The following is a 26,850-nucleotide window of genomic DNA, read 5'->3' as shown; positions in this document are numbered from 1 at the left end:
AGGTTAACCAGGGACTGAGCCACTCCTGCCTAAAGTAAACAGGAGCAAACAGTGGCTGAGCAGGGACAGATCTGAATATTCATGATGAGGGAAATCTAAGCTGAGACCTCTTAGAGCAATTCCATTTGACTTTACCTGTGGAGAAGGAGAAGGTGGTATTTAAGGTGGGGGGGGGGAGTTAAATTCCAGAATTTGAGCCCTGTTGGATATTGGAAATGTATCCCATGAAGCTTTAGAGATTTATTTACTGAGTCAAAGTTTTAAAAAGGTAAACACTTTACTTCCTCAGGTGGATTATGTTGATAACCATGGACAATAAATGCATTACTGAATGTACATGCCGAGAGAGGTTTATACTTTATAATCCAAACTGAATTAACAAGGCAAAATCTAAAACACCAAAGATTGTAAAGAATTGTACCCTGATAAGTGACTGGTACTGCAGGGTGCAAATTCTCACATGGGGACACTATTATTCTGCAGGAAGGTAAGACCCATTTTCATTCATAATACAGTGTCAACTTATTAAAGATAATTTCCCATCAAGGTCAATTTTTGGTAATCTGACTAGTTTATTTTTTTTGGCGGGAATCAAATGTGGAAATCAACCACTGAAAAACATGGTAACTATGAAGAATTGAAAATTCACAAAAATTCTTCTGAGTTTTAATTTTCAGAGTCACATATACTGTACATATAATTTTATATTACAGTAATCAAATGATAAATGACATGTGTGAACAAGTGTTTTATAAATACTTGCTTTGTGACTTCTAGTTTCAGTTAACGTGTTTTTGGATACTTCTTTTATCCTTCCAATCACCCAGCAATATAGGTAGGCAAGAATGAAAAATAATGTGTTAGGTATTTATAGTTGCAGCATAGCGTGTAAAACTCCAGTTGGTCATATTTTATTACAATAAACAAAATGTTACAGGGCAAAATTGGGAGATGAGTCACATAGTTCTTTTCATGAATTGGTAAACTGGAGTAAGAAATATCTTTGGAAACTTGCCTTGAATATTGCAGATATTATAAAAGTGAAGTTTTAAGCTTTTATAATAAAGGCTTCAAGGTAGATGGGAAGGGTACAATGGCATAACCCCTAATTTTGAATTCATTTTTAAATAAATGAATATTAAACTGATTTGACCACATGAAAAGCTTCTTCCTAAAATAATTTTTCCACCTGCAGATTTTAAGAAAAGGAGAAAAATAATTCCCTCGAGACACATCTGGATTGCCATGTGCTCGGCTTCAGATCATGCTGGGGCTTAGACCTCTGTAATGCTGGGCAAGGTTAACTGGGTTTTTTTTAAAAAAATAAGGAAATGGACTTGCTTACTACTACCATGTTTGCAAAGCTTTCAACAATTGTGACTATTTGTTATTTATACAGTGTCTCAAACATACTTGGTTCTTTGTGGAACAGTATAAATAAACAAGGGACGCGGTGGCTCAGTGGGTTAGGACGCTGAGCTTGTCGATCAGAAGGTCGGCAGTTTGGTGAGTCAAATCCCGAGTGCCGCATAACAGAGCGAGCGTGCCTGTTACTCGTCCAGCTTCTGCCAACCTAGCAGTTTGAAAGCACATAAAAATGCAAGTAGAAAAATAGGGACCACCACGGTGGGAAGGTACCAGCGTTCCGTGTGCCTTTGGCGTCTAGTCATGCTGGCCACATGACCATGGAGACATCCTTGGACAAGCTCTGGCTCTTCGGCTTTGAAGCGGAGATGAGCACCGCCCCCTAGAGTTGGAAACGACTAGCACGCATGTTCAGGGGAACCTTTACCTTTATAAATAAACAAATAAAAATATAGATTTTGAGTTTCCAAAGTGCTTCCAGTCTAAACCGGACAACAGAAAAAAACAACCAAGCCTTTCTTGACTAAAATTCCCATGACAGTTAAACCCAGCAAAGAAGTCCTGGTAAATAGGGACCAATTTATTCATCTATGTAATCCTCCAAATCCAACTCTGTGGAGTATAAAATGTAATTTTCTAGATGTCAGAGCAATGCGGGGACAGCAGAATGTATACCCACTGGGAAACTAATTCTCAGCCTAATCCACCTAACAAAGAACTCCTTGTTAAAAATAAAACAAAATAACTCTTAGAATGACATTTAATTTGATATGAACAGGTGGAACTTCCTGGTCCCTGTTCTCACCAGTGCCAAACAATATTCTAATGTCTATTTTTTTTATCCTTCATTGAAACCAAAGGGTTAACATCTCTAGCTCTTACTCGTTTGGTTCTTTTACATCTATTCTTTTCTTTGGAGGATTAGTCAGACTAGACTTTGGCTCAGGCACTCATCAGACCGGTTTAGCCTTTCTTTTCTTTTTTCTTTCTGTGTTGGGGTGAGGGGGAATAATTTGTTCCTTTTCCTGTTCAGCTGCCAACATTTCCAGTAATCCAGGTTAGAGACCATTCAGTTGTTTTCCCAGGCAAACCATCATCCCAAAACAGCAGATCTTTCCAAGAGATGAACATTGTACAGTATTTAGAGTGGAAAAGAACCTGTAAGAGGAATTGTTCAGAACTGACTCTATTTGCAATAATTCAAATTTATATCAGTGCACCATTTTTGGACTGACTCTTAGTGAAATTCCAAACCCACTTGATTACCCATTCCTAGTCATACTAAAATTATGACCCTTATAATTTCTAAAACTAGACACAGGGCAAAGGTAATGTGAGAAAAGTTGGGCTTCCTTCAGTTATCTATAGCCCACATATTTATTTCCAGCTTAGATTTTATTTAAGCATTCTTAAATTTGTGTGCCACTTGAATCTATTCTCCAGACAAATTTAACTCCATTTATGTTCCATTCAAAATAATGGGGCTTAAGTTAAATATAATATCACCAAAATTCCTTGAGCAAAGATTCTATAATCCAATATATTTACAGGGAAGCATGACTGGAGAAAACTGACACATAAGACATATAAGGGAAATCCATCTTCCCATCACCTGCCTGAAAGTTATAATCAGAAGTGAGATTGGGAGTCTATCTAAAATATCAAAATTTACTTAATTCTCATTCAGACGATTCAGACTCTGAATCGTAAACTAACTGCTTATATGTGGTCGGATAAGCCATTTATGAAAGGTTTATGACTTTTGCTGTAAGCAAATATATGAACTGAATGCCAAGCGCTGTAATTTCACTTTTTTATGAAAGGCAGTTTCATTTTAAAATAGTGTTACTAAAACAAAAGCTGAAAATATTCACAATTCAGTTTGGAAATATGCTCTACACTTTGGTGCCAAATATTCTACCAATTAGAATTCCTGGACAATTCGACCTGGGGAATAGATATTTTTCCGTTGTTTGCTATTACTATTATTATTACCAGGTTATGCAATTCTTAACATTAACTTCTGGTTGGAGGAAATGGCTAATGTTGAAAAACAAAAATGTTAGAAGTTTTTTTCCCCAATGTGACCTTACATTCTGTAATCCATTAAATTACTTGAACGCAGTCTCGTTGTGTAATCATTTTTCAGCATTCAAGTTGTAAATAGCTGATGTAGTGGGCAACCTTAACTTGGATTGCTATACATACAATATGAAGGAATCAGACTACCGTTTTATCTCGAGCTATCGAATTTCTGAATACTATTCTGACAAGCTTTATAGAAAATAAAAATATAATTCTTCAGCCCTAGAGAATTCGCGGATTGACTTAAACCTTTCGTCTGCAGATAATCCTTTTACCACTGGTCATGTCCTTAACTGAAAGAGTTTAGCATTTCCGCTTCATCTATACTAGGGTTCAAATTTACACGTGCCGTTCGCTCATACAAAATTAGCCTCGTCAAAGAATCTGAATCTCTGCAAATTTTGAGCACCACCTGCCGACCAGCATCATTTCCTAACTCCTTTCTCCTTCTCCCCCTCCCCAACCCCCGCTTCTGCTATAAGTGAGTTTTTTTCACGGTGTGAATTTCTGTTGGCCAATCACAGAAATGATGCGTGGCCTTGTACAACTCCCTCATTTCACTTCCCTCAGAAGGCGGGCTCTGCATATTGGAACTTGGGTTCATTATTGGCTACGGCGGAAGAACTTTGTCCTGCGTCTGCGTCGATTGGTTGTTGAGGCGGAAGAGTAGCATCGCGAGGGGAAGCGAGTTCTTTTGGTGGCGGACGCAATAGAAATCATGCAGGTGGGAAAGAACATGTAACGTTAAGGGGGAGTTGGTGGGAAACAGCACTTGGGTTATGGGGTGGGGGGGGGTAATCACCTCATCCTGAAATTGCTTCGAAATCACTGTTTCTAGGTTTCAGAATAACAAGAGTTGGACCTTGGAGATCTAGTCCAACTCTGCTCAAGCAGGAGACCTTATTTTGCACCTACAGTAAACGCCTCTTGTTTCATTCTAAAATGAATGCCACTTAGTTTTCTCCGTTAACTCTAGCTTCGTGGTCACCCTGGATGCAGTTAGCAAGAGTAAATATAACACTGTTGGAAACACTTAAATATTTCAGAAGGTCTAAAGGCTCCCGTTTAAATGAAGTCTTACCTCTTGATTTCATTCAGGGTTCTATCTAGCTAGAGTGGAGCCCTCCACTTCAAGGCTCCGAAGCCTTTCCTGTTTCTATTCCAAGCCACTTTACTTTTTAAAATTGCTATTTTATTGTCTGTGAGAGAGACATCTTGCTTAATAATTAATAATGTACCCTGGGAGCTGTAGATTCTTAAAGGTTTTATTCACATTTGTGTCACGCAGGGTTTGCCAACCAAAGCATCTTTAAAATGTGAACTTCAACTCCAGGAATTGCTGGCTGGGGAATTCTGACTAGGAAACTCTTGAGAGTTGAAATCCACTCAACTTAAAATTGCTGAGGTTGACAAATAGTGGTGTAAGCATGTGGGTTGTTAATATGGTCACGCAGAAATCTAAGGCATTTGGAGGAAAGAGATCATGTAGTGGGTGTAAGCTACAACTTTCTTTAGCACATAGGAATTTCTAGATATTAAAAATCTATACAGCTATTTAACAATAGATGTTTCTGTCATATAAACTTTGAAGGGTTAATTTAAGGTGTTGAGTGACAAACAGAACTGAAGAGTTAGGCATGATTTTGCTAAATTCACTTTTATTATTGTATCATGTAGCAATGACTTAACTCCATCAAAGTGTCATTTAAAATATTTCAGATTTTCTATGAATAATGTAGAATCTTTCATCATCAATAGAGTTCACATGTCATGTTAAACTATATGAGTTTGTTTTTGTTTAGCACAAAGAGGTGAACCATGATATGTTTTGTAACTCATGGGTGTAGGTTTGTGTGATGTGTAAGCCCAACTAATTGTCATCTACTGAAGTCAACATTGCTAAGAACCTGGCACAGTGTGGTATGTGAAAGCAGTAATTGTGTTGTGTTGGAGCAAGAATTAAGCATATAATGGTCATTTTAGTTCAATATATTTTAGTATTTTAATAGATGTTTTATTTGCTAGTATTATTGGACATGTTATTTCCTTTAGCTCTTCAGAGAGTTCATATGTTGGGAGTTTTAACACATTATTGACATAGTAATTTCACTGAGTTAAATCTCTTTGAGAGTCTTGTTAAATCACCCTTTGTTTCTGTTTCAACAGGACTATCAGAAATTGCCAATTGATATACAGACCAGCAAGTTGCTCGGTAGGTCTCTTTTTGTGTTCTTTACTTGCCCTGTTCAAACAAGTGGTGGCTTTAAAAGTACTACATGCATAAATATGACTTGGGATAGATGTGTGATCTTTCTGGCTTTTCTTTTGATGTGTATTTTTATCCTTTTTGAAGATTGGCTGGTGGATAGGCGACACTGCAGCCTGAAATGGCAGGCTCAGGTCCGCATCATCCGTGAAAAAATTGCTTTTGCTATCCAGGACATGCCAGAAAATGAAGAGATCAAGTGTCTTCTTTCTGGTTCCTGTGAGTATTTATGGAAGTTCCTAAATGAATGTATAATTAACTTTATATTTAGAATATATGATTAACTTTAAATAATAAGCTTGGGATTTTTGCTGTTTATTTTTTAAAGAAAAATAAGAGATTCACAGAATAAAATATATTTAATCAAAATCTCACAGTTCTTCTGTCTCTGATTCCAGATATTCATTATTTTCATTGCCTCAGAATTGTGGAGATCCTCAAAAGAACAGAAGCCTCTTCTAAAAACATATTTGGCCGCTATTCTTCACAGCGAATGAAGGTGAGTGAACCAGAGGAGGAGAACAGCATATTTTGCATTTCACACTGCTCAGTGAACTCACATTTTCCAAGGGTTTGCTGTTCCCCTTTTTATTACTTATGCAAACCTATACCCATGGATTACAAAATATTAAGGTTTGATTAATTAAGGTTCAGTTTTTATGCTAAACCAAAACAACCTCATATAGTTTAACATAACATATGAACTCTATTGATGGTTAAAGTTCCTTCAATAAGTGAGCAATTTACTAATCCTGGGATTTTCAACAGTTGACTCAAGAATGCCAAGTTTCCATGTTGTTATCCACTTCCAACAAAAGTATTGGTTAAATTGAATAGGAGATGAAAGGCATAGTAATCCAATAAATCTAGATAAAAACACAACGTAGAAGACTGTTCAAGAAGTAGTGCACTAAAACTTAACATGTTCTGAAAACTCCTGTCTTTCAGAACACAATGTGGAGAACTTTTGCATCTGAAATATTATTTATACAGGATTTATAAAGAACTATATAAGCAAACATATAGTTCATTCATCTACTTTGCTAAAAATAATAAGAAACACAATATAATTAGAACAAAAAAACCCACAACACTGAGGCACAAGTAAAACTTGCATTCATTAACCACAGTAGCCTGGTCCACCCAGTCTTGGACCCAGTATCGGAAAAAAACCAGGTTTTCTTTGGTTTCCTAAAGGCCAAGAGATTGGAACTATCTGTATCTCTGCAGGAGGTTTTTTTTTCATGAGGCATGTGTCACCTTAGAGAAAATATGCTTTCCAGGCTTCACCAGGTAACACTGAGTGGTCTTGGAGCATGCCAATCCTGACAGATCTGGTGTGACAGGCAGAAAACTAGCCTGGCCTCATATCGTATAAGTTTTTAGAGGTGATCAATACCTTGAATTGCATGTGAAGCTTAAAGGGAGCCATTGCAGTTCATGCAACAGTGGTGGTTGTAATGTGCCCACTACCACCTATATCAGGGGTCCCCAACCCCTGGGCTGCGGCCCACCACCAGACTGTGGCCTATGCTGAACTGGGCTGCAAGTGAGGTGGATTGCTGCACACTTGTGAGTGTGCAGTTTCACTGCTGCAAGCTACACCCTAAAGGCTTCTCTCGCATGAGTGGAGCTGCACAAGCGTGCATGCCAGCCTGCCACTTGCGCAGCCCAGTTCCCCTTTTCTGCCCCCCCTCCAAACGGGCTGCCAAGCTGGCTGCTCCCAATACTCCAAAAGCAGAGCAGAGGCTGAGTGGGAGGAGTGTGCCCTGCTCAACTTTGCTGACCCATCGAGGCTACCTGCACAGGATGCCCAATCCGCTTTTGGAGCATCGAGCAGCCTCGGTAAATCTGAAGAAGCACGACACAGAGCCCACAAAGGCTTCACTTTCTCCATGCCAAAAGCTTTTGCAAAGGGATGAAAGGCTTCAGGGGAATGATCTCACGCTACTTCATGGCCTTCTGTCCCTTTGCAAAAGGTTTTGGCGCAGAGAAGCCTGAAGGAGCCTGAAACAGTGCCTCAAAGCCTTCTCTCTGGCGTAAGTGGAGCTGTGCATGTGTGTGTGCTCGCACAGTCTGGTTCCTCTCTCCGCTCTGCCCAGCTGGACCATGGAGCCACAAGGTTGGGGACTGCTGGCCTATATCACTGCATTCTGGACCATATGCAGTTTCCAAATGATCTTCAATGGCAATCCCATGTACAGACAGTCCTCGACTGAACAATGATTCTGAAGTTACAAATGCACTGGGAAAAGTGACGTATGACCATTTTTCATACTTAGGACCATTTCAGCAAACCCATGGTCATGTAATAAAAATTCAGTTGCTAGTCCACTGTTATATATCTTATGATGGTCGCAGTACCTGGGCTCACGTGAATCACTTTCGCAACCTTCTGTCAAGCAGGTCAGTGGGAAGCAGATTCACCTAATAACTGTGTTATTAACTGCAGTGATTCACTTAACTGTAGCAAGAAAAGTTGTAAAATGGGGCAAAACTCATTTAACAACTGCCTTGTTTAATAGCGGAAATTTTGGGTTCAATTGTGTTTGTAAGTCAAAGATTACTTGAACAGCAAGATGGGTTTGATGAATCCAAAGGTGACTGAAGCATGAGTAACTAAACAATACCTCCCAACCAACTGGGGCAACTGGGATTCAGGGTGTATTTGTGCAAAGGCCTCTAACCTCAACTGCCATTTCCTCATTTGACAGGAGCTGTGAGTCCAAAAGAACCCCAGAAGAGTATAACTCCTTGCCAAACATAAAAATGGCACATCATTAGATATGGGGGGTGTGGTGGTGGGGAGGCCCCACAGCACTTACATAGTTTTTTATGAAAATATACTCCATATCATGTGTAAACCATGGGTTAAAGTTAAGTACTGTATATGAATTAGGTCATTATTCAAATCATCATTAGATTAAATCATAGATTAAAACTCTATGAATCAAATTATATTGAGATGGATAGCAGATTGGTGTAATGTTCTCATAGATAACAGACAAGCTTAAAATACTTGAATGAACTTTAAAGAGGAGTAAGTACTAGTTTATATGAGTTTTAGTCTACTTAGATGGAGCAGCGACCTATTATTGCTTGGTTTAATAGTGCTTTGGGAAATCCTTAAAGAGCTAGCTCAACCTCTTATAATTTTGATGGATTTTCATTCGGTCAACAAATTAACTTTTTCTTCCTGGTTTATTTTCTATTTAATCATCTTCTGGATTTTTTTTCAGTTAAAAATAAGGGCAAAGTGCAAGAGATGCTGTAGTATCTATACTTTCTTATATCTGGGCGATGGTATTCTGCCCCTTAGAATGATCGGAAAATGGGTTGCAGACTGTATATCACAGCAGTATTCTCCTTTCATTGTTTTTTCTGCTCCTCTTACAGGATTGGCAAGAAATTGTAACACTATATGAAAAGGATAACACTTACTTGGGTAAGACAGCCTCCACGTGTTGCAGAGAAATTTACCAATTCTCATAAAGAGACTAAGACCACTCCTTTTTTAAGCCAGTAATTAAGGCTGTATAAATTCAGTGTTTACACTGCTTGCCTAGCAGCAATTTCCCCCTCTCAGAAACACCTTCATAGATCAGAAGGCTTAACGTTTGAAAAAGCTAGATTGCCCCAACTTAAGAAAAGCTTTCCACATTCATATTGTCCTTTCTTAATCTAGAGCAGTGATGGCGGTGCCCCAAAACTGCCCCGCCCCCCGCTCTGCCCCAGCCCCACCCCCTACGCCGCCTGCCTGTGTGCAGGGCCACCCACCGCCTCCATGGCCGGCCGTAGATCGCCCAGGTGGCCCAGCAGCACCATGGCAGCCACGCCCTCCGCCTGTGCCCCACGGCATCATCTGCATGTGACGGGGCATGAGGGCAAAGTCTTGTCCCCACTGCCCGGCTGCCATGTCCTTGGCTGTGCTGCTCCGCAAAGGCCACGCCCGGGGGGGACTGCTGGTGAGGGGGGCACAGGGGGAGGCGGGGCTGGGGTGACGGCACATGTGCCCACAGAGAGGGCTTTGAGTGCCACCTCTGGCATGCGTACCATAGGTTCAGCACCACTGATCTAGAGTATATATTCTCTCCCTCAGTACCTTACCAGTTTCCTTAATGTCTGCAGTCCCCAAGCACAAAGGAGTTTGAGGCGTCAAAAAGATTCAAGGGTTTTACAGCAGCCCTTCCCAATCTAGGTTCTTTTATTAAACTTCAGCTCTCTAAATTATCACCTACATGCACCCTGGATAGGGAATCTATATATCTGGTAGAAGTCCAGACTAGAGAAGACTGTTCTAGAGTCAGTGGCAAGAACCCTTCGACCCTAACTGAAAGTTACCATAGATCGTAGACCATGCTTGAGTTTTAGCTTTTTCTTGTCTGTTGTTTTATATCAGTCTTTAAAACTCTTGCACTAAATTTTCTAGGCTCAATATTTGTTTGCAGGTCTTACATCCTTTGTTAATGAACAATCCCAAGTGGGTTTCTTGGGTTCCTATCCAGAATAGGAATACACCTTCAATAGAGATAACTAAAGGTAAAGGTTCCCCCGCACATGTGTGCTAGTCGTTTCTGACTCTAGGGGGCGGTGCTCATCTACGTTTCAAAGCCGAAGAGCCAGTGCTTGTCCGAGGACGTCTCCGTGGTCATGTGGCTGGCATGACTAGATGCCAAAGGCGCACGGAACGCTGTTACCTTCCCACTGTAGTGGTCCCTATTTTTCTACTTGCATTTTTACATGCTTTCGAACTGCTAGGTTGGCAGAAGCTGGGACAAGTAACAGGCGCTGACTGTTACGCGGCACTCGGGATTCAACCTGCCAAACTGCCGACCATCTGATCGACAAGCTTGGTGTCCTGAGCCACTGCGTTCCTTTAGAGATAACTAGATGTCTATAATATTGCAAATCTGCACATTTCCAGAATACTTTCATTAGCTTCAGGCCTCTGATACTTGTTACTAAAGTTCTGCATCAGAGTAGGGAAATTCTGTGGCATTCTTTGTGTTACTGAATACATATTTAAATTCCTTGAACAATTTGCCTCCAGAAATTGTGAATGCTGCAATACTAGAAGTTTTTAAGAAGAGATTGGACAACCATAGGTATTTCCTATGGAGTACTAACTATAGTATTAGCATAGTATTAACACTTCTGTTGCCTAGCTGAATCATTGACACATGGATTCTTTCAATTTCTGAGAAAACGTTCTCCCAGTGTGGTGCTCCCTAGATGTGTTGGATCATTTGGAAAGTGATGTCAGCCATATTGAACAAGAACTATGAGTACTCCTGTCTGGGGACAGCAATTCAAAAGGCTGGAGATTTTCTAAGCATCACCATATGCTTTAATTAATATGTTTTAATTAATATGGAAAGATTTATAAATAAGCCCTATATGGTAAGTTGCAGTTGATACTTCAGTCAGGTTATGGAGGTGGAACAAAACATATACATGATTCTCATTTCCCTTTGTCAGTCTTTTGTTTCCCCTTTTCACTGATTGGCTCTACATGTTCCCCTTCAGCATCCGAAATTATCTATTTAGGATAAGGAGATCAACTTTCACAGTCGTCAATGCCAGTCTCTGTTCTTCTTTATTAATTTCATTGCATTACATATCCTAATGTGTGGGAACAGCCAGAATTTGGCCTTCCAAGAATTTGGTTTCTCAGCCTTCAGCTTTCTCAGCCCCCCTTAATTAGCCTCCCTGTTTGTTTCAGTGAGAGCAAACTCTCCTGGCTCACGGGCAGGCTAGCATGTGGGAGGTTTGGGAAACGCTATGATAAAGCTTTCTCATATAGTACCTTGTTTTTGTATGATCTCATAGGCACCTGAGAAGTTCAAATTATATCTATGTATCCTATGTTGTGTGAGAGGGAGGGAGTTTTTGTAATGTTGGAGGTGAATAAAAGTTCAGCGGGCAGTGCTCAAGGAGGCTTTTTTCTGTGGAGACGAGGCTGCCTGGCTGGTTCAAAGCTCTCTATAGACCCAGGTCTGAATTCCTTTCCCTTCCTCTGAATTTCTTTCCCCTTCACTAATGGGGGCACATTGGTCAAGAAGTGCACATTACAGGAGTGAAGAGGGTAATTCCAATGTTAAATTCACCAGCAAGGGTGACTTTAGAATTTGAGTTTCTTGACACCAAATCCAGAAGCTAAGCTTCGTAGCTTAGCTGCCCCCTCCCCAAATTCTCATTAACAAGTTTGTTTCTTCAAAGAAGAAAAAAAACCAGGCAGACTTAAATTAATCCACTTCAATTCTTTCTCTAGAGTGCTTGTCATGGAAGTTAAAGCAGCATCTGTTTTATTCTTACTAAATGGGTAGTTCCGTATTCAGTTGTTTATATTAACCAACTGTCATGGATAGGAGGTTCAAATTACCAGTACTGAAAAGTATCACTCCCTTGAAGATTAGTCTTTGCTTGGCAGGGGATGATTATGTTGTAAAACCGAATTTCTTGTGTACCATATGGACAGAGCTTTTCTCCCTGTTTTTTTTCTCCCAGTCCAGTTACGCTTCCCTTGCTTCACCTCCATTCCCACAATCTCTTTTTTCTCAGTGCAACTATCCATTCCTTTTATTGCTCCTTTTATACTACAAGGAGGGTGCTTGTGCATAGCCATGTGGTAGACTGTGAGAGTAGTTTGGTATATACAGATGGAGATCGGTTAATTCTATAAAGGGAGTGTATTATTTATAGGCAATTAATTTTAATTGGTAATTATTAATTCATGTGTTTAGGAGGGTATTTCTATGTTGGTCCAGCTTTGCCCTGTTTTGGATCATAGCTTCTGGAATATTCACGCGTGCATATATAAATATCTATATGCAAATACACACTTTTCCTTTTATTAGTAATCTCTAATATTAGTTGCATTTAGCATTGGCAAAAGAAGTTAAAGAAGCTGGGCATTCCCCGTGCTTTTCTCTGTTTGTCATTTTTTCCTACACTCTTCATTTTTTGAAATGGTGGTGGTCTTAACATCAGAATGGTCTTCCTTTCTGGTAAATCAGCATATCTACACTCCACCTGCTTCAGCTAAAAAACAAGGCGCTTTTCACAGGTACATTTCCTGGCCAATGAAAAGTTGCCTGTTCCTGTTCTATATTGCTTTGACGGGTGTGTATAGTTTGTCTTATCATAATGTCATGAGGCGTTTGCTGATGTGCAGAAGCAGCGTGAAAGACATCTCTCATTTTTATTTTCTCCTGCAGTGGAACTGGCCAGCCTTCTGGTACGAAATGTCAGCTATGAGATCCCCTCCCTCAAGAAACAGATCAGCAAATGTCAGCAACTGCAACAAGAATACAGCCGGAAGGAGGAGGAGTGTCAGCTGGCAGCTGCTGAGATGAAGGAGCGCTTCTGCAGCTCCTGCAAGCAGTACGGAATTTCGGTATAAAGCAGTGCTTTTCCCCCAAGCCCTGACTTTTAGTCTGTCTTGAACCTTTCGGCAGAAAGTGGAGGCTGCTAGAGATCTTGAAAGTTTATCCTCAGTTCTCCTAATTTGTTGACTTCTTGTGGTTATTTTTCTGCGGTAGAGGAAAAAAATGGCTCTTGATGGATTTTTAGATTTGATTGCTTCCTCTTCTTGTGATTTGTCTGAGTGTGTTGAAGGTGGGACAGATTATATATTTTTTAAAAAAATAAGTAAATTACGTTTAGAATATAGGGCTGATTGGAAACTCTGGACTCCCTGCAGACACAAGTGCCACAGTCACCTTTTTTCAGGCCCCTTCCTACCAAAGAATTGGAGCTAAGGCAAAAAGTTCAGGGATCACATTTATTTAATTAATAATGCTGAGGGGGATTAATTGTCACAGCTTCAGAATTAAACTCCTAAACCCAAGAGACCTTGGCAAACCTTTTTTTTTTGAATATTGTCTGTTTGTTCTTATGTGTCCCATTTCTACCAGGGGAATGATGTACGCCAAGAGCTTCTGGCTTTAGTGAAAGACTTGCCATCACAACTGGAAGAGATTGGAGCTGGTGCCAAGGGACTTTTGGAAGCCATCAATCTATACCAGGCCTGTGTACAATTTGTTTGTGATGGGTAGGTGCTTGTAAGCTGAAAATGGTCTAGATATGCAATCTTCCCCACTATTTAAAATCTGCTGATGCAGCTGGAAAAGAACAGTAGGTCTGTGCTAAAACAGGAGGTGCCAAAAGTGTGAAGTACTGCTTTTAGGGTCTCCCATATTAAAAAAAAAACACAAAACCTGAATTAAGAGTACTGCAAAAGATCTCAGGCTTGAAAAGGCTGGCATGGATTTAGGTAGCTCAGTGGTCCAATTCGGATAGATCATGTTGTATGATATGATGTGGGTGGTTGAAGAGAGAGGCTGTACTTCAGAAGAAGAATATGTCAAGCTGAGCTAGAAAAGCTTTTGTCAGAAACCCTGAGAAATGTTGATATGGTTGGTGTATTACTAACTAGATGGATAAACAAGGATTAGTTAGAGATGTTTTTTTTTCCTTTAAAGTGTTTGAGCTGCTCCACTTATTTGAGCCCTGTGCTGGAGCCCTGTGATCCTGAGATGAAGTTTGCAAGCACCACACAACCCACACATAGCAGTTCTTTTTACACTTACTTTCAGTTTGTAAAGTAAGACGTATTTCCAAAAGGGTGCAGATCATCTTTGTTTTTACAAACTAACAAAGTATAAATTGAAGCTTCTTTTGCATTCTAGTTCTACAGAACAAGTAGTCCCATTACTGAGACATGTGCAGGCTCAAGGCAACACCACCGTGTACGAATGGAGGCGAGGAGTCAAGCCAATATTGGTGGAACGGCCAAAGACAGAGGAAGCGAAGGAAATGGTCGAGGAGGAGGCGGTATGTCTAAAGGGGGCCAAAGGGACATGATAAAATGTACTGAATCTTATCTGAAAGAAGGACTTTTTTCCCCCTCTCTTCCAAATGTTACATTTTAAATATAAAAGCTTTACTTAAATTCTTTGAGAATATGGTAATGGAACTGTACAATTCTTTTCTGTCCATTTTGAGGGTTTGTCTTAAATTCAGAATTTTCTTCCTTTTCACTAAATATAGTGTATGATTCGATGGGGTGTGCCTGCAATACAAAATGTGTTTTGTTCCATGGATAAAATAAATCTATTAGGGCTCAGAAGTTTGGCCAGAACGTTCTGAGGGGGGAATTGCAGTCTGGTCAAACTAAAACCTGAAACATCTTTGTTTTTCTGGGCATTTGTGATAACAAATCCAGAGGTGAGTAGAAGAAGGCTTGAACATCTTGCCCCTCAGGCCTCCTTGACATGACTCCTGTTTCTGCACTCACCATGCTGCTGTTAGACATTGCATATGCCATTGGCTACCCCAACCCTCATCTTCCAATTCTCCCTCTGTCTCTTTAGCTGCCATTTCTTTTGACCTGCCCTTTTGCCTGGTGTCCCCATCCTTCAGTGACTACGTGTTTCAGCTCTGTGCTTACATGAAATGTGAGCGGAAACTTTTGCATGTTTTTATTGATTTATATACATCTGCTAATGAGAAAAAGAAGCAGAACACAGGACTTCAGGCAAACTATGCTTACATATGATATGGCAAACCATACAACTCCAGGCAGTATTAAATATTAAAATATATTTTGCACGAAAAAGGTATTTATACTAACTGTTACATAATTTAAAATGTCATAAAACTGATGCAGCATTAGAGAGATTAAAATATATTAAAATATGCAAACAATATAAATCAGGAGTTACGACTAACAGAGGATTACCATCTGATACCATCCGAGGTATCAGATGCGGAAATGAATAAAAATATGTGCCAGAATTGTAATAAAAATGGTACAGGGTTTGATCTGTAAGGGGAGGGTGTTTCACAAAGAAAAATCCTGACTGTGTAACAGAAATGCAGCATCTGTAGAAATAATTATCCTAAAATAGTCCCACGTTGTCCTCATATATCTGAAATTTGTCTCATTTTATTGGCCAGATGGGTACCCAAATAATCAACATTCTAAGTGGCCAGCGCAGAAAGTCCCAAGCTTTCAAATGTTAGGGAATTTATTTTGTACCTTCATGTTCTGTAAACAAGGGTAAGAAGCGTGAAATTCATAACCATGTAAGTATGTTTAGGAGTTCAAAAAGAAGACACCTAAGAATTTAAAGCATAGGTGTTGATTTGAAAGGGGAAAAAACCCCACCTTGAAATCATGAGATATCTCCAGAATTATTTAGTGATAGAGCCTGTGCTTTGTTTTCTCATTGCAGATTGACTGGGGTGATTTTGGAACAGAAGAAACAGTATCTATCTCTGAAGCAACAGATTATGGTATCTCAGTTGAAGGAGCAAGTGAGGAGATAGACTGGGGAATTTCTTTGGAACCAGAAGCTCAAGTGGGTGTCTTCCATATCTGCCTGCTTGTACATTAAGTCTGTATTCGTGCAAGTTTCAGAAGTACTGTGTCAAAACATGTTGACTGTCCATTATATGTGGATACTGTTGGTGCATAGCCACACAATATTGAGAGGAAATGTATTCAAATACAGCACTAGGCTGGGATTTATTTTAACACTGTTTATTAAACAAGCTGCAAATATCCTTTGGGACAGTCAAGGGATTGTGATTATCAAGTTATTTATCGGTGAAAATACAAAACAAGCCAGAATGTGATATACTTAAGCCATACTTAAAATGGGATCACGATTTGTAAACTGCTAAAGGACAATAGGTTTAAACTGCAGTCATGGAAGACTTAATTTTTTTTTGTTGCACTGAATTTACATTTTTTGTTTAGTTAGTTAAATGATTTCTGGTAGAGATCTTGATGCTACATATGAACCAGCCCATATTTCATGCAGACATAATATTCATCCACACAGTAATGGGTTAGAAATGCAAACTGACATTTTGGATCATGAATCTGTTAGCCTTGTGTATTGTTGCCACATGTCACCATCACCGGCTTGTGCATCTTTGCAGAACCTGATCCACTGAAATAGCCTATGCCTTCCTTCCCATAGGAGAGCAGCTCTTCAGGCATTGACTGGGGAGATATGAAAGATGATGTGGCTCAAATTGTAAGTGAGGGTAAGTGTCTGTTTTGCCACTGCTAGGAGCAGAGTGATGTGTGCATTTATATGAGCTAAAGTGAAACTGATTGGGGAATAAGTTGAAAAAGTCTTCCCCCTCCAAAACTGGTGAAGAAATGTCAGCTATGACATTCATTTCTCAACGAAGAAACCACTTCAACACCAGGGCCATTTGAAGGTGAGAACAGACAAACATGGGAGGGATTAAGAACCACTTTCTTGAACAATTTATTCATTCTTGGGATACTTCAGCTTTCGTAGAAAAGCCGTTATCCCAGGTCTAATTTGAGAGGGCCTGATATGAAAGAGAGGTGGAGAAGTTAGACACAAGAGGGCAGTATTGGATATGTGATTCTTGTTCCTGTTGTGGGATCCTTATCCAAAGATCAGGCTTTAGTTCATACTCATCCCTTTTTTGGATTTCTTCTATTTGTTTTCAAGATGTGCTGGTTGTTTCTTGCTTTATCCATTGGTGATACATGGGTGTAACTGTCAGTACTAGGATTCTTGCTGGTGGCTTTGAAATTGCAGGTGCTAGCTAGCACCTTGATTCATCAAAAGTGGATTTTCTCTTGCCCGTATATGAACTAGAAACATCTAATTGAGTTGTTTGGAGGCTGCTTGTTTCAGTGCTTGATTTATTACATGAAGCCATCATTCACAGTACGAGGCTATGATATAGTTCCACTTGTCTTTGGCTATGGTGGTTGGGGATGGTAGATTCAAACACATCTGGAGGCCATCAGGTGGAGATAGCTGATTGGTTAAGAACAGGGTAGGTTCCCAGTCATATGTAGATTGATTAATCTGTTAACTTGCTGTTAATCTGCTAATTTGCCTCTTAAGACAACAGCCTGAGAAATAAATCTGAATTCAAATGAATTCAAAATATCATTTGAAACCAAGATCACATAGGGGTCAAAGTTCCTAATACCAGCTACTTTGCAATCACAGAAGACTTGCCAAAAATGCAAATCTTTATATTGAGATACTGGTTTTCTCAAAAAAAAATGTGGGAGGTAGGCCTGGGCCTACTATTTGAAGTGGAGTTCATTTGGCATCTGTGTTCTCTCAGTCTTAGAATGGAACACTTTTTCTAGGTCGGAATTTTGCAGATGGACTGCTGACATAAGCAACATTGGAAGGAGGGAGAAAAGCTTTGTAGGTTGGAAATGACCACAGATAACTTACTGGTATCATTTAGGGTACTGTAGGCTAAAAATATGAAGAACAATTGCAGGAATTGCATATGTCTATTTTAATGAAAAGAAGGACTACGGGTGACATGATAGCAGTATTCCAATATCTAAGGAATTGCCACAAAGAAAAGGGGGTCAGCCTGTTCTCCAAAGCATCTGGAGTCAGGATAAGAAGTAATAGATGGAAACTAATGAAGGAGAGAAGCAACCTAGAACTAAGGAAAAAATTCCTGACATTTAGAACAATTAATCCCTGGAATGATTTGTCTCCAGAGGTTGTGGGTGCTCAAAACTGGAGGCTTTTAAGAAGAGACTGGACAGCCACTTATCTGAAATGGTATAGGGTTTGGACTAGAAGACCTCCAAGGTCCCTACCAACTCTCTTATTATGCATTTATACAAGTTTCTATCTGCATTAATAGCAGGTTTTATTTATTTTATTAGATTTTTATTCCACCTTTATTAATTTATAAGTAACTTAAGGTGGTGAACATGCATAATATTCCTTCTTTATAATAACAACCCTGTGAGATGGATTGGATTGAGAGGGAATGATTGGCCCAAAGTCACCCAGCCAACTTTCATACAATGCTTGCAGAGAAAAACCTAAAATCTATACAAAATCCTTCCCAGTTACTATGTAGAAATTGGATTTCTTATGCATTCTTTTTATGATAATCAGAAATTGTGTTCTTATACAGTACATAATATTACATTTGGGAATTGTTAATTCAGGCCTCACACCAAGAAAGCTGGAATCCACAATCCTTATGATACAGAATTAAGCAAATGTTATGTATTATTGCATATTTTTTTTGCTAATGTGAATGGAAAAGGCTCCATAATTCACTTCATTTGGTTTCTAATATTCACTAGAGCCTTGAAACAGATGTATGTGATTCTCATGAGAATTAGACATTAAGCTCAAGTAGAATAATTCTGTACTTATATTAATTCCCATCTTTGTACAGCACTTGCTGTCTGCAACTTCAACTGGTGATATAGCAGGGCATGGAGCCAGCTAGAATACTGAAATTATTCAGGATCTTTTAGAATGAATTCGTTCTGAATTCGTTTGATTGTGGGAAATGGAAAGAGAAGGAAACTTAAATCTTTGCCTCATAGCTTTTGGCGTTTTATATATATAAACAATAAATGGTATTTTTCTCTTTTACCTGTGTCCCTTGTTATTCCTATCCAGACCTTGAAAGAGTTGCACGAGGTCCTGATGCTTTCACCCTTCTGGAAACACCAGAGACTCGTAATCAGTTCATTGATGAACTCATGGAGGTAATGGTTGATAGGTAAAGGTAAAGGTTCCCCTGCATATGCGTGCTAGTCGTTTCCGACTCTAGGGGCCGGTGCTCATTTCCGTTTCAAAGCCGAAGAGCCAGCGCTTGTCCAAGGACGTCTCCGTGGTCATGTGGCCAGCATGACTAAACGCCAAAGGCGCATGGAACGCTGTTACCTTCCCACCGCAGTGGTCCCTATTTTTCTACTTGCATTTTTACATGCTTTCGAACTGCTAGGTTGGCAGAAGCTGGGACGAGTAACAGGTGCACACTCTGTTACGCGGCACTCGGGATTCGACCCGCCAAACTGCCGACCTTCTGATCGACAAGCTCAGCGTCCTAACCCACTGAGCCACCGCGTCCCGGAATGGTTGATACTTTTAGTTTACTCCTTTTGCCTCCATTCTTTTAATGTTGTATAGCCGTCCTGGGTCTGTCTTTGCCATCTATGTCTCACTTTTCTAGTTTCTTAGATTTTCTTGCCTTTCAAGATAAGTGATGTCCAAGATGCCCTAAGATAAATATATCTGGGATTCAAATTTATTTTTTTAAAAATAGCTGCAGTCTCGCAGTATTGCCAAATCCTGTGAAATCTATAGTATTCATACAATATCTCACTGGATTTTTTAAAAAGATATCACATAATTGATTTCTTTAAAAAAAGTTATAAAAAGTTATATTATTGTTTTCTTGTAGTCACCGACTGAAAAATTTTTATGCACTGTGTGATGTTACATGATGGCTGAAGATATCTGAAAATGTTAATCTTTGAGTAAAGCAAGGAGCGTAAAGATCCATTTTTGTTCATTATTCTGAAGGAAATTCAGGCATCTTGCTTCTCAATTCCTCCTTTTGTTTTTTCTTATTTTAATGTTCTCACTGAAATGAAAATCTATGTTTCATCTAACAGAAGAGCATTTGTTTTTTGGATCAACAGTGGCTTATGCCAAAACAGCTAAGATATGTTTTTACTTGCCAGTCCTGTGAATGAGGACTTAGGAATCAGTGCATAAAATCCTGACCTTAAAGTCAGAATGAACTGATTTGAACATGCAGTCAGGTACTTGACATCTCTAGTTGAATTTCCAGTTTGCTGGTGGTAGGCGGAATATCAAAATTAAAGGTTAATAGGTTAATAAAAGGTTATCTTTTTTCCCTTTTCCATCAGTCTTTGGGAGGTTTTATGCACTGTTTCAGTTCTTTTAAACAAAGCAGTGCCTACGTTCAAGATCATAGAACAAAATTTGGGAACGGCAACTTAAGCAATGTGCTTTCTTAATATCAGATGCCGATATTGTTCAAATGTCCAGAAAGAGCATTTTTCCCCTCCACCATAGAGAAAAAAAAAAGTGTACAGCAGAGGAAGATTGTGTCATTTTCTACATCCATCTACCTCAGTCACATCGTATGCTTTATTTCTAAGAATTGAATCAAATGTAAAAAGCTTATAATGGCAGTGTCTTTTTTAAATTTCTTACTTCTCTTTTGCTTTCCCAGCTGGAGATCTTCCTTTCCCAGCGCATTGCTGAGATGAGTGAAGAGGCAGATATCCTATCTGTGAGTCAGTTCCAGCGAGCACCACCTATCTTGCAAGACCAGACTAAAGAGAGATTAGCAACCATGATGGCAGTCATCCAGAATTTAATAGGACAGCTAACAAATCTGAGAATGCAACATCTTTTTATGATCCTTGCTTCTCCAAGGTAGGTAAACTACTGTTTTCACTCCAATCCTGATAATAATTTTTAGTAAAATTAACTGTGCTTAATGTTCTCACAGTTAAAGTTTGGTTGAGATAATAGCAAATGCAGATTAAATATTTCTAGAATCTCGAATTTTAGATTTCTGTAGAAGTTTTGGTGACACGGGAGGGGGGGAACAACTTTCTAGTATCCATTGATATTGTTGGGGAAAAATACAAGGTTACTTAGGAGAGTCCTGTGTTATGAAACTGAATTCTGATTTACATGGCTTTGTGCTTCAGACTCAATTTTTTTTTAAAGTCCTCTTTATGGCAAGGCGATTTTTTTCTGACGAAAGTGGTACAGGGACTAGAACTTCCAAGTGAGGCAGTTGTTAAGTGAATCACAGCCATTTTAATGACCTTTTTGCCGTGCTTATTAACTAAATCACTCCAGTTATTAACTGAATCAAATGGTCATTAAGTGAATCTGGCTTCTCCATTGGCTTTGCTTGTCAGAAGCCCAGGTTGCAAGTGGAGATCATGTGATCCAGGATGCTGCAACAGTCATAAATACATGCAAGTTGCTAGTACCTGGATTTTGATCATGTGACCTTGGGGATGCTAAGATCATCATAAGTAAGTAACTTTTTTCAGTGCTGTTGTAACACTGAACAGTAGCTAAACAGTTGTAAGTCGAAGACTACCTGTATGCCAAAGTGCTCCCCAGATGAATTAAGCATTGGTAAACAGACTGCCACAATCTTCTACTTGTGTGCATTGCTGTCTATTTTGTTTGGGATAACAAACCGCAATGCATGTGCATCAATCCATTCACTCTCTGATTTCTTGGAAGAACTGCTAGCATCTTGAGTTTCTGCCAAGTCATGAACTGGAAACAACCTGTGCTGCTAATTATTCAGCATTAAAATATACTTGGCTAGAAATTCATTCTGGTGAACCAATTAGATCTTACTTTGGTGTAAACATTTTTAAGGTCAAGTTATTAGTTTATTGAATTATTTCAATCAATAGATTAAAATGTGTAACTCCATTCCAAATACAAAGTCAACATTTTATGCATTTCTTCTCCTCCTACTTTTCTCTCATAGCTACTTTAAAATAAATTATTCTAGAATAGGTTACTTCAAAGATCATTCACCGCCTTTTTTCAGCTATTTTATCACTTCTATGAAACAAAACAAAAACATGACGTGGATCCCACACTTAAATTGAATGCTCTAATGTCTACTGATAGTCTTATGGTGAGATTGATCAGCCAGACTTGTCAAATACTCTGATTCTGAAATATCACAGTGATACAATGGAACTTTGATTTATTGGGTGGGAATTGTCTGCTACTGAATTTATTTATTTATCAAAGGTATATAGTCAGATATCTAAACAGACAAGACTCTGGGCAGCATACAAAAGTGCAATAAGATGATGTAAAAACAATATAAACATGAAAAATTGTTACTGAACATTAACATATTATTTAAAAATAAAGTATATAAATCATAAATGGAGAGGGTAAGTATATCAACTACATCATCCTCAATAGGGGAGTCACTTCAGAATGTTGTTGGTTCCCTGGGACTTCCAAGCCTGATGACATAATCAGGTCTTGAGGGACTTCCTAAACATCAAAGGGGATGGAACTTTGGGGAGGTGAGGAGAATGTTCCATCAGGCAAGAACCACAGCAGAGGATGTCCTTTAATTACACATTGGGTCAATGCATTATTTTATATTATGTATGTAATGTCATTAAAAGGGACGAGGTGGCTCAGTGGGTTAGGACGCTGAGCTTGTCGATCAGAAGGTCGGCAGTTTGGCGGGTCGAATCCCGAGTGCCGCATAACAGAGTGAGTGCCTGTTACTCGTCCCAGCTTCTGCCAACCTAGCAGTTCGAAAGCACGTCAAAATGCAAGTAGAAAAATAGGAACCACTACGGTGGGAAGGTAACAGCGTTCTGTGCGCCTTTGGCGTCTAGTCATGCCGGCCACATGACCACGGAGATGTCCTCGGACAAATGCTTTGAAACGGAGATGAGCACCGGCCCCTAGAGTTGGAAACGACTAGCACGCATGTGCGGGGGAACCTTTACCTTTACCTTTTAATGTCATTAAGTGTATAGTGTGCTAAAATAAAAATAATGCAAATATAACTCCTTTCTTCAAACTATTTACAATAAAAAAATTGTAATTTGATGACATCAGAACAGACATTTGGCCCATTGAATCCAAAGTCTCCTAAATAAAAGTTCGTCAAATTGAGATTTCATTCCATAACTGGTTAGGGATATAGCAGATAAGAATTGGTTTGTAGGTATTACATGGGTGCCATTATGATTCAGATATGTGGACCGAGTGACTGAGCTCCTCCACCAAAAATTGAAACAAGCAAATCTATTGCTCCTGAAGAAGGAGCTAATGGTGCAGAAGCAGAAGGAGGCACTGGAAGAGCAAGCTAACCTGGAGCCAAAACTTGACTTACTTGTAGAGAAAACCAGAGATTTGCAGAAACTGGTGAGTACCCAGGAAGTCATTTGAACAGTTTTCCATGTGATAAGGTCTTTGGATCATTTCTGTTTTTGTATAGTTCAGCATACAGTTTATTGATTTGATTCAGTATAGCTTACATTTCTGCCGTAAATTGCATCTTCCTCCTGTGCCATGATATCCAGAAAAACATGAAAGAAAATATAAATCAACATCACCTGACATTTTCAGGAAAGCTTTTCAAACACAAGGCATTCTATTAGGCCATGAAGAACAGAAATTCGGAATGCAGTAAGTGAGTATGTTAGTATGTGACTAAATATGAATGTATAAATAGGAAGTTGAGAATAGGAAGTAAAATACCAGTCTGAGAGCAGTTTTGCCTTCAATATGAAAGAGAAATATTTGGGCTGAAATGACATTAAAAAAAGAAAAAGATTTTTTTTCTGAATAAACTATTGGGTTACTTTGAATTAGAATTTCAATTAATCCTGCCTCATCACTTATTTGTTTATTTATGTTCTTGTTTATTATTGAAAATTGGTCCTCTCTGAGCAACTGCTGTTGCCTCTGGAGAAAATATATTTAATTATGATTAATGAATTGATGGCAGGCTGCAAGACCACATGTTCCTTTACTGCTTTGATCTGTCCTTTCACACACAAGTTCTGCCAGATATTTTCATGACCCTTGCTTGTAACAAATATTTGTTTTCCATTTGGCAGAGTCCTCAGGAGGGGAAGGACAAATTTTGGGGGGAAAGATATGTGAAAATCCTTAGCTTGAATTCAGTTCTCCAACTGAATTACCTTTTTTGGAAACTACAATTAAATGCTTGTACTGCAGTGAACAATTTAGACCATTAAACTGACCAGCTTCTTCTGGGCCTGTTATATATAGAAACCTGATATGATACAAGTTTATATTAGTAGCACGTCTTAGAGTTATTGATGCATACTTGTACTAATCCATTTTCACAAAAATAAGAATGTATGTAAGTTATAATTTGAATATTCATTCTTAAGTTGCTTTTTTCCCCTTCCTGAGTTTTATTGAATTTGTAAGTATTTCAATTATAGTGATACTCAAGACTCCACTAAGACTGCTAGTATTTTCCTTCTCTGTATAGGTTTTGCTAATATCATTATTAATACAGGTAGTCCTCAACTTACAACAGTTCACTTAGGGATCGTTCAAAATTACAGTGGCATTGAAAAAAGCAACTTATGACAATTTTTCACACATAACCATTGCAGCATCCCTATGATCATGTGATTTACACTCGGATGCTTAACAACTGGTTCATATTTATGACCGTTACTATATCCCAAGTTCCTGTGATCCCCTTTTGCAACCTTCTGACAAGCAAAGTCAATGGGGAATCCAGATTCACTTAACAACCGGGTTACTAATTTAACAACTGCAGTAATTCATATAACAGACATGGCAACAAAAGCTCTAAAATGGGGCAAGACTTTACAAATTTTCCACTTAGCAAAATAAATTTTCGGCTCAACTGTGTTCAAAAGTTGAGGACTACCTGTATATGTAGGCTCATGGTATGCTGCTCATGGTATGCTGTGCAGTGTTTGGATTTGATTCATAAGAGGCGAATCAAAATATGTGGGAATGTTAAGGCAGTACCATTTTGAGACCCATTAAAAATTACCATGTAATTTTCCAGGATTGTCCAACTGCAGGAAGCTTTGTTCCAATTCGGAAGCTCATCTTCCAGAGTGAATCCAAACTGCTGCATAGTTCTTCTTGCCAAACCTAACCTCATATGTCCCTCATGATTATTTGAGTTTGAGAACTCTGATTTAGAACAATGTTGCACGGTTGAAAGGAGGGGTGAAATATACAAATTAGAGGCTGAGAGGTGTTAATTGGTTAAAGAAAATTTCACATTATGGCCATAATTTTATGAAAAATTGTGCCTTTTTAATTCAGTAACAGTAGGTATACAATTGTATTTTTAAAATCCAGGATGTTTTATAATTGATAAAAGCCTTGTTGTTTGGACTCAGAATTCACCTGACAGTAAACATTCTGCATTTCAGATAAAAGCTGACATCTCTAAGCGGTATAATTGTCGACCTGTGAACTTGATGGGCACCTCTCTTTGATTATTCCTCCTCAAACATGCCAGACACAGCCTTTCAAGCAGCAAAGTGTTAAACATCTCCTCAAACAGAAGAAGAAAAATTGGGGAAAAGGACAAGTATCCAAAAATCCAGGAGTTTGGGATCTGTAGTGGAAAAGATGCTCTAATCCCATTTGGTATCAGCTATAAGCACTTCTTAATAATTTCTAATGAGTCAATAAAGCTGATGTTTCCATATTAAATTTCTTGTTCATCTTATGTATCCTCTGGTTGAGGAAGATAAAAACTATTTCACTGTTATTCTTTCTCTGGAGCATTTTTAATTTTTCCTTGATTTCTGGGAAATTCTCTGTACCCACTACTTGATAGCAGGAATATTCCGTGAATGCCAGTGAGTGATTAGTTTTTTTGCTTGATCAGAGAATTCCAGGAAAATACTGTACCCATGGTATTGAGTCATCTGTATTTCTCTTAATTTCTTTAACAAATAGGTCTGCCTGTCTGTGTGATATTTATTCAACTTTCAGTTATCCTAAGGAAGAAATTTTTACGAGTACTATCACTGTCATTGTCTTCTACATTTTTCAACTGCCATTTATTTCAGTGGCTTCATATAAAGTATGAAGGAGCTTGTAGCTATGGAAATTCTCAATCATCCAGATCATGGTTTTCTCCAAGGTGCTTTTTCCAAAAGGCAACTGGATCTTCTTGTTTGTTTGTTTTTTAAAACATTTCCTTTCTCATCTAAGAAGCTTCTTCAGTTCTTATTAAGAACTGAGGAAGCTTCTTGGATGAGATGAAACATTAAAAAAAAACCCCAAGAAGGTCCAATTGTCTTTTGAAGAAGCACCTTTGGGATTACGAAGGAACTTGCATTCAGCTACTTTCAGCTATAAATTCTAATTTTACGGTTCCAGTTTTGATTGTAGGAAAGATTCCAGCTGTTATATAACCTACTTCCACTTTTCAAGAGACTTCCATTTCTGCACAGGAAGCAAATGCATTTTGTATTGCTACATTTATACTTCATGTTTCCAGGTGCACACCTAACTCCAAATAGCTTCTGTTCATACACACAATGCATCTGGAATATAGAGTGTGCCCTATATGTGTGAGACAAAGCCCTAGGTATATACCTTCTATTGCTGCTGTTTCTCTGAAATATTTGCATCAGGTGAGATCAACAGATGTTTTTCTCATTAAGTCTTTCATTTCCATGTTGTCCATCTGTGATTCATCTTTGAATGATAACTAAATGGTATAGTAGCCAGTCACATAGTGAATCAGCTCTTCCC

The 26,850-nt window shown here is 38.8% G+C and overlaps 1 protein-coding gene across 3 annotated transcripts; it reads left to right on the top strand.

Moving 5' to 3' along the window:
• The first annotated feature begins 148 nt into the window (after positions 1 to 148).
• Positions 149 to 25,849, top strand: CDK5RAP3 (CDK5 regulatory subunit associated protein 3). Of its 3 annotated transcripts, none has more exons than XM_081343139.1 (14): positions 149 to 268; positions 5,617 to 5,662; positions 5,804 to 5,935; positions 6,115 to 6,215; positions 9,113 to 9,161; positions 12,934 to 13,112; positions 13,633 to 13,769; positions 14,407 to 14,551; positions 15,955 to 16,080; positions 16,708 to 16,774; positions 19,177 to 19,265; positions 20,765 to 20,970; positions 23,307 to 23,478; positions 25,512 to 25,849. In XM_081343139.1, the coding sequence occupies exons 3-14, from the start codon at positions 5,893 to 5,895 to the stop codon at positions 25,575 to 25,577; spliced, it is 1,380 nt and encodes a 459-aa protein (XP_081199265.1). In that variant the 5' UTR covers positions 149 to 268; positions 5,617 to 5,662; positions 5,804 to 5,892; the 3' UTR covers positions 25,578 to 25,849. The 3 variants fall into 3 exon arrangements, with proteins under 3 accessions (XP_081199265.1, XP_081199264.1, XP_081199263.1); XM_081343138.1 differs by lacking the exon at positions 149 to 268 and adding an exon at positions 4,043 to 4,174; XM_081343137.1 differs by lacking the exon at positions 149 to 268 and adding an exon at positions 4,429 to 4,458.
• Positions 25,850 to 26,850: the final 1,001 nt, after the last annotated feature.

The sequence above is a fragment of the Vipera berus genome (assembly GCF_964194415.1).
Source record: "Vipera berus genome assembly, chromosome: Z".
Lineage (NCBI taxonomy): Eukaryota > Metazoa > Chordata > Lepidosauria > Squamata > Viperidae > Vipera > Vipera berus.
This window is presented reverse-complemented; position numbering and strand designations above follow the sequence as displayed.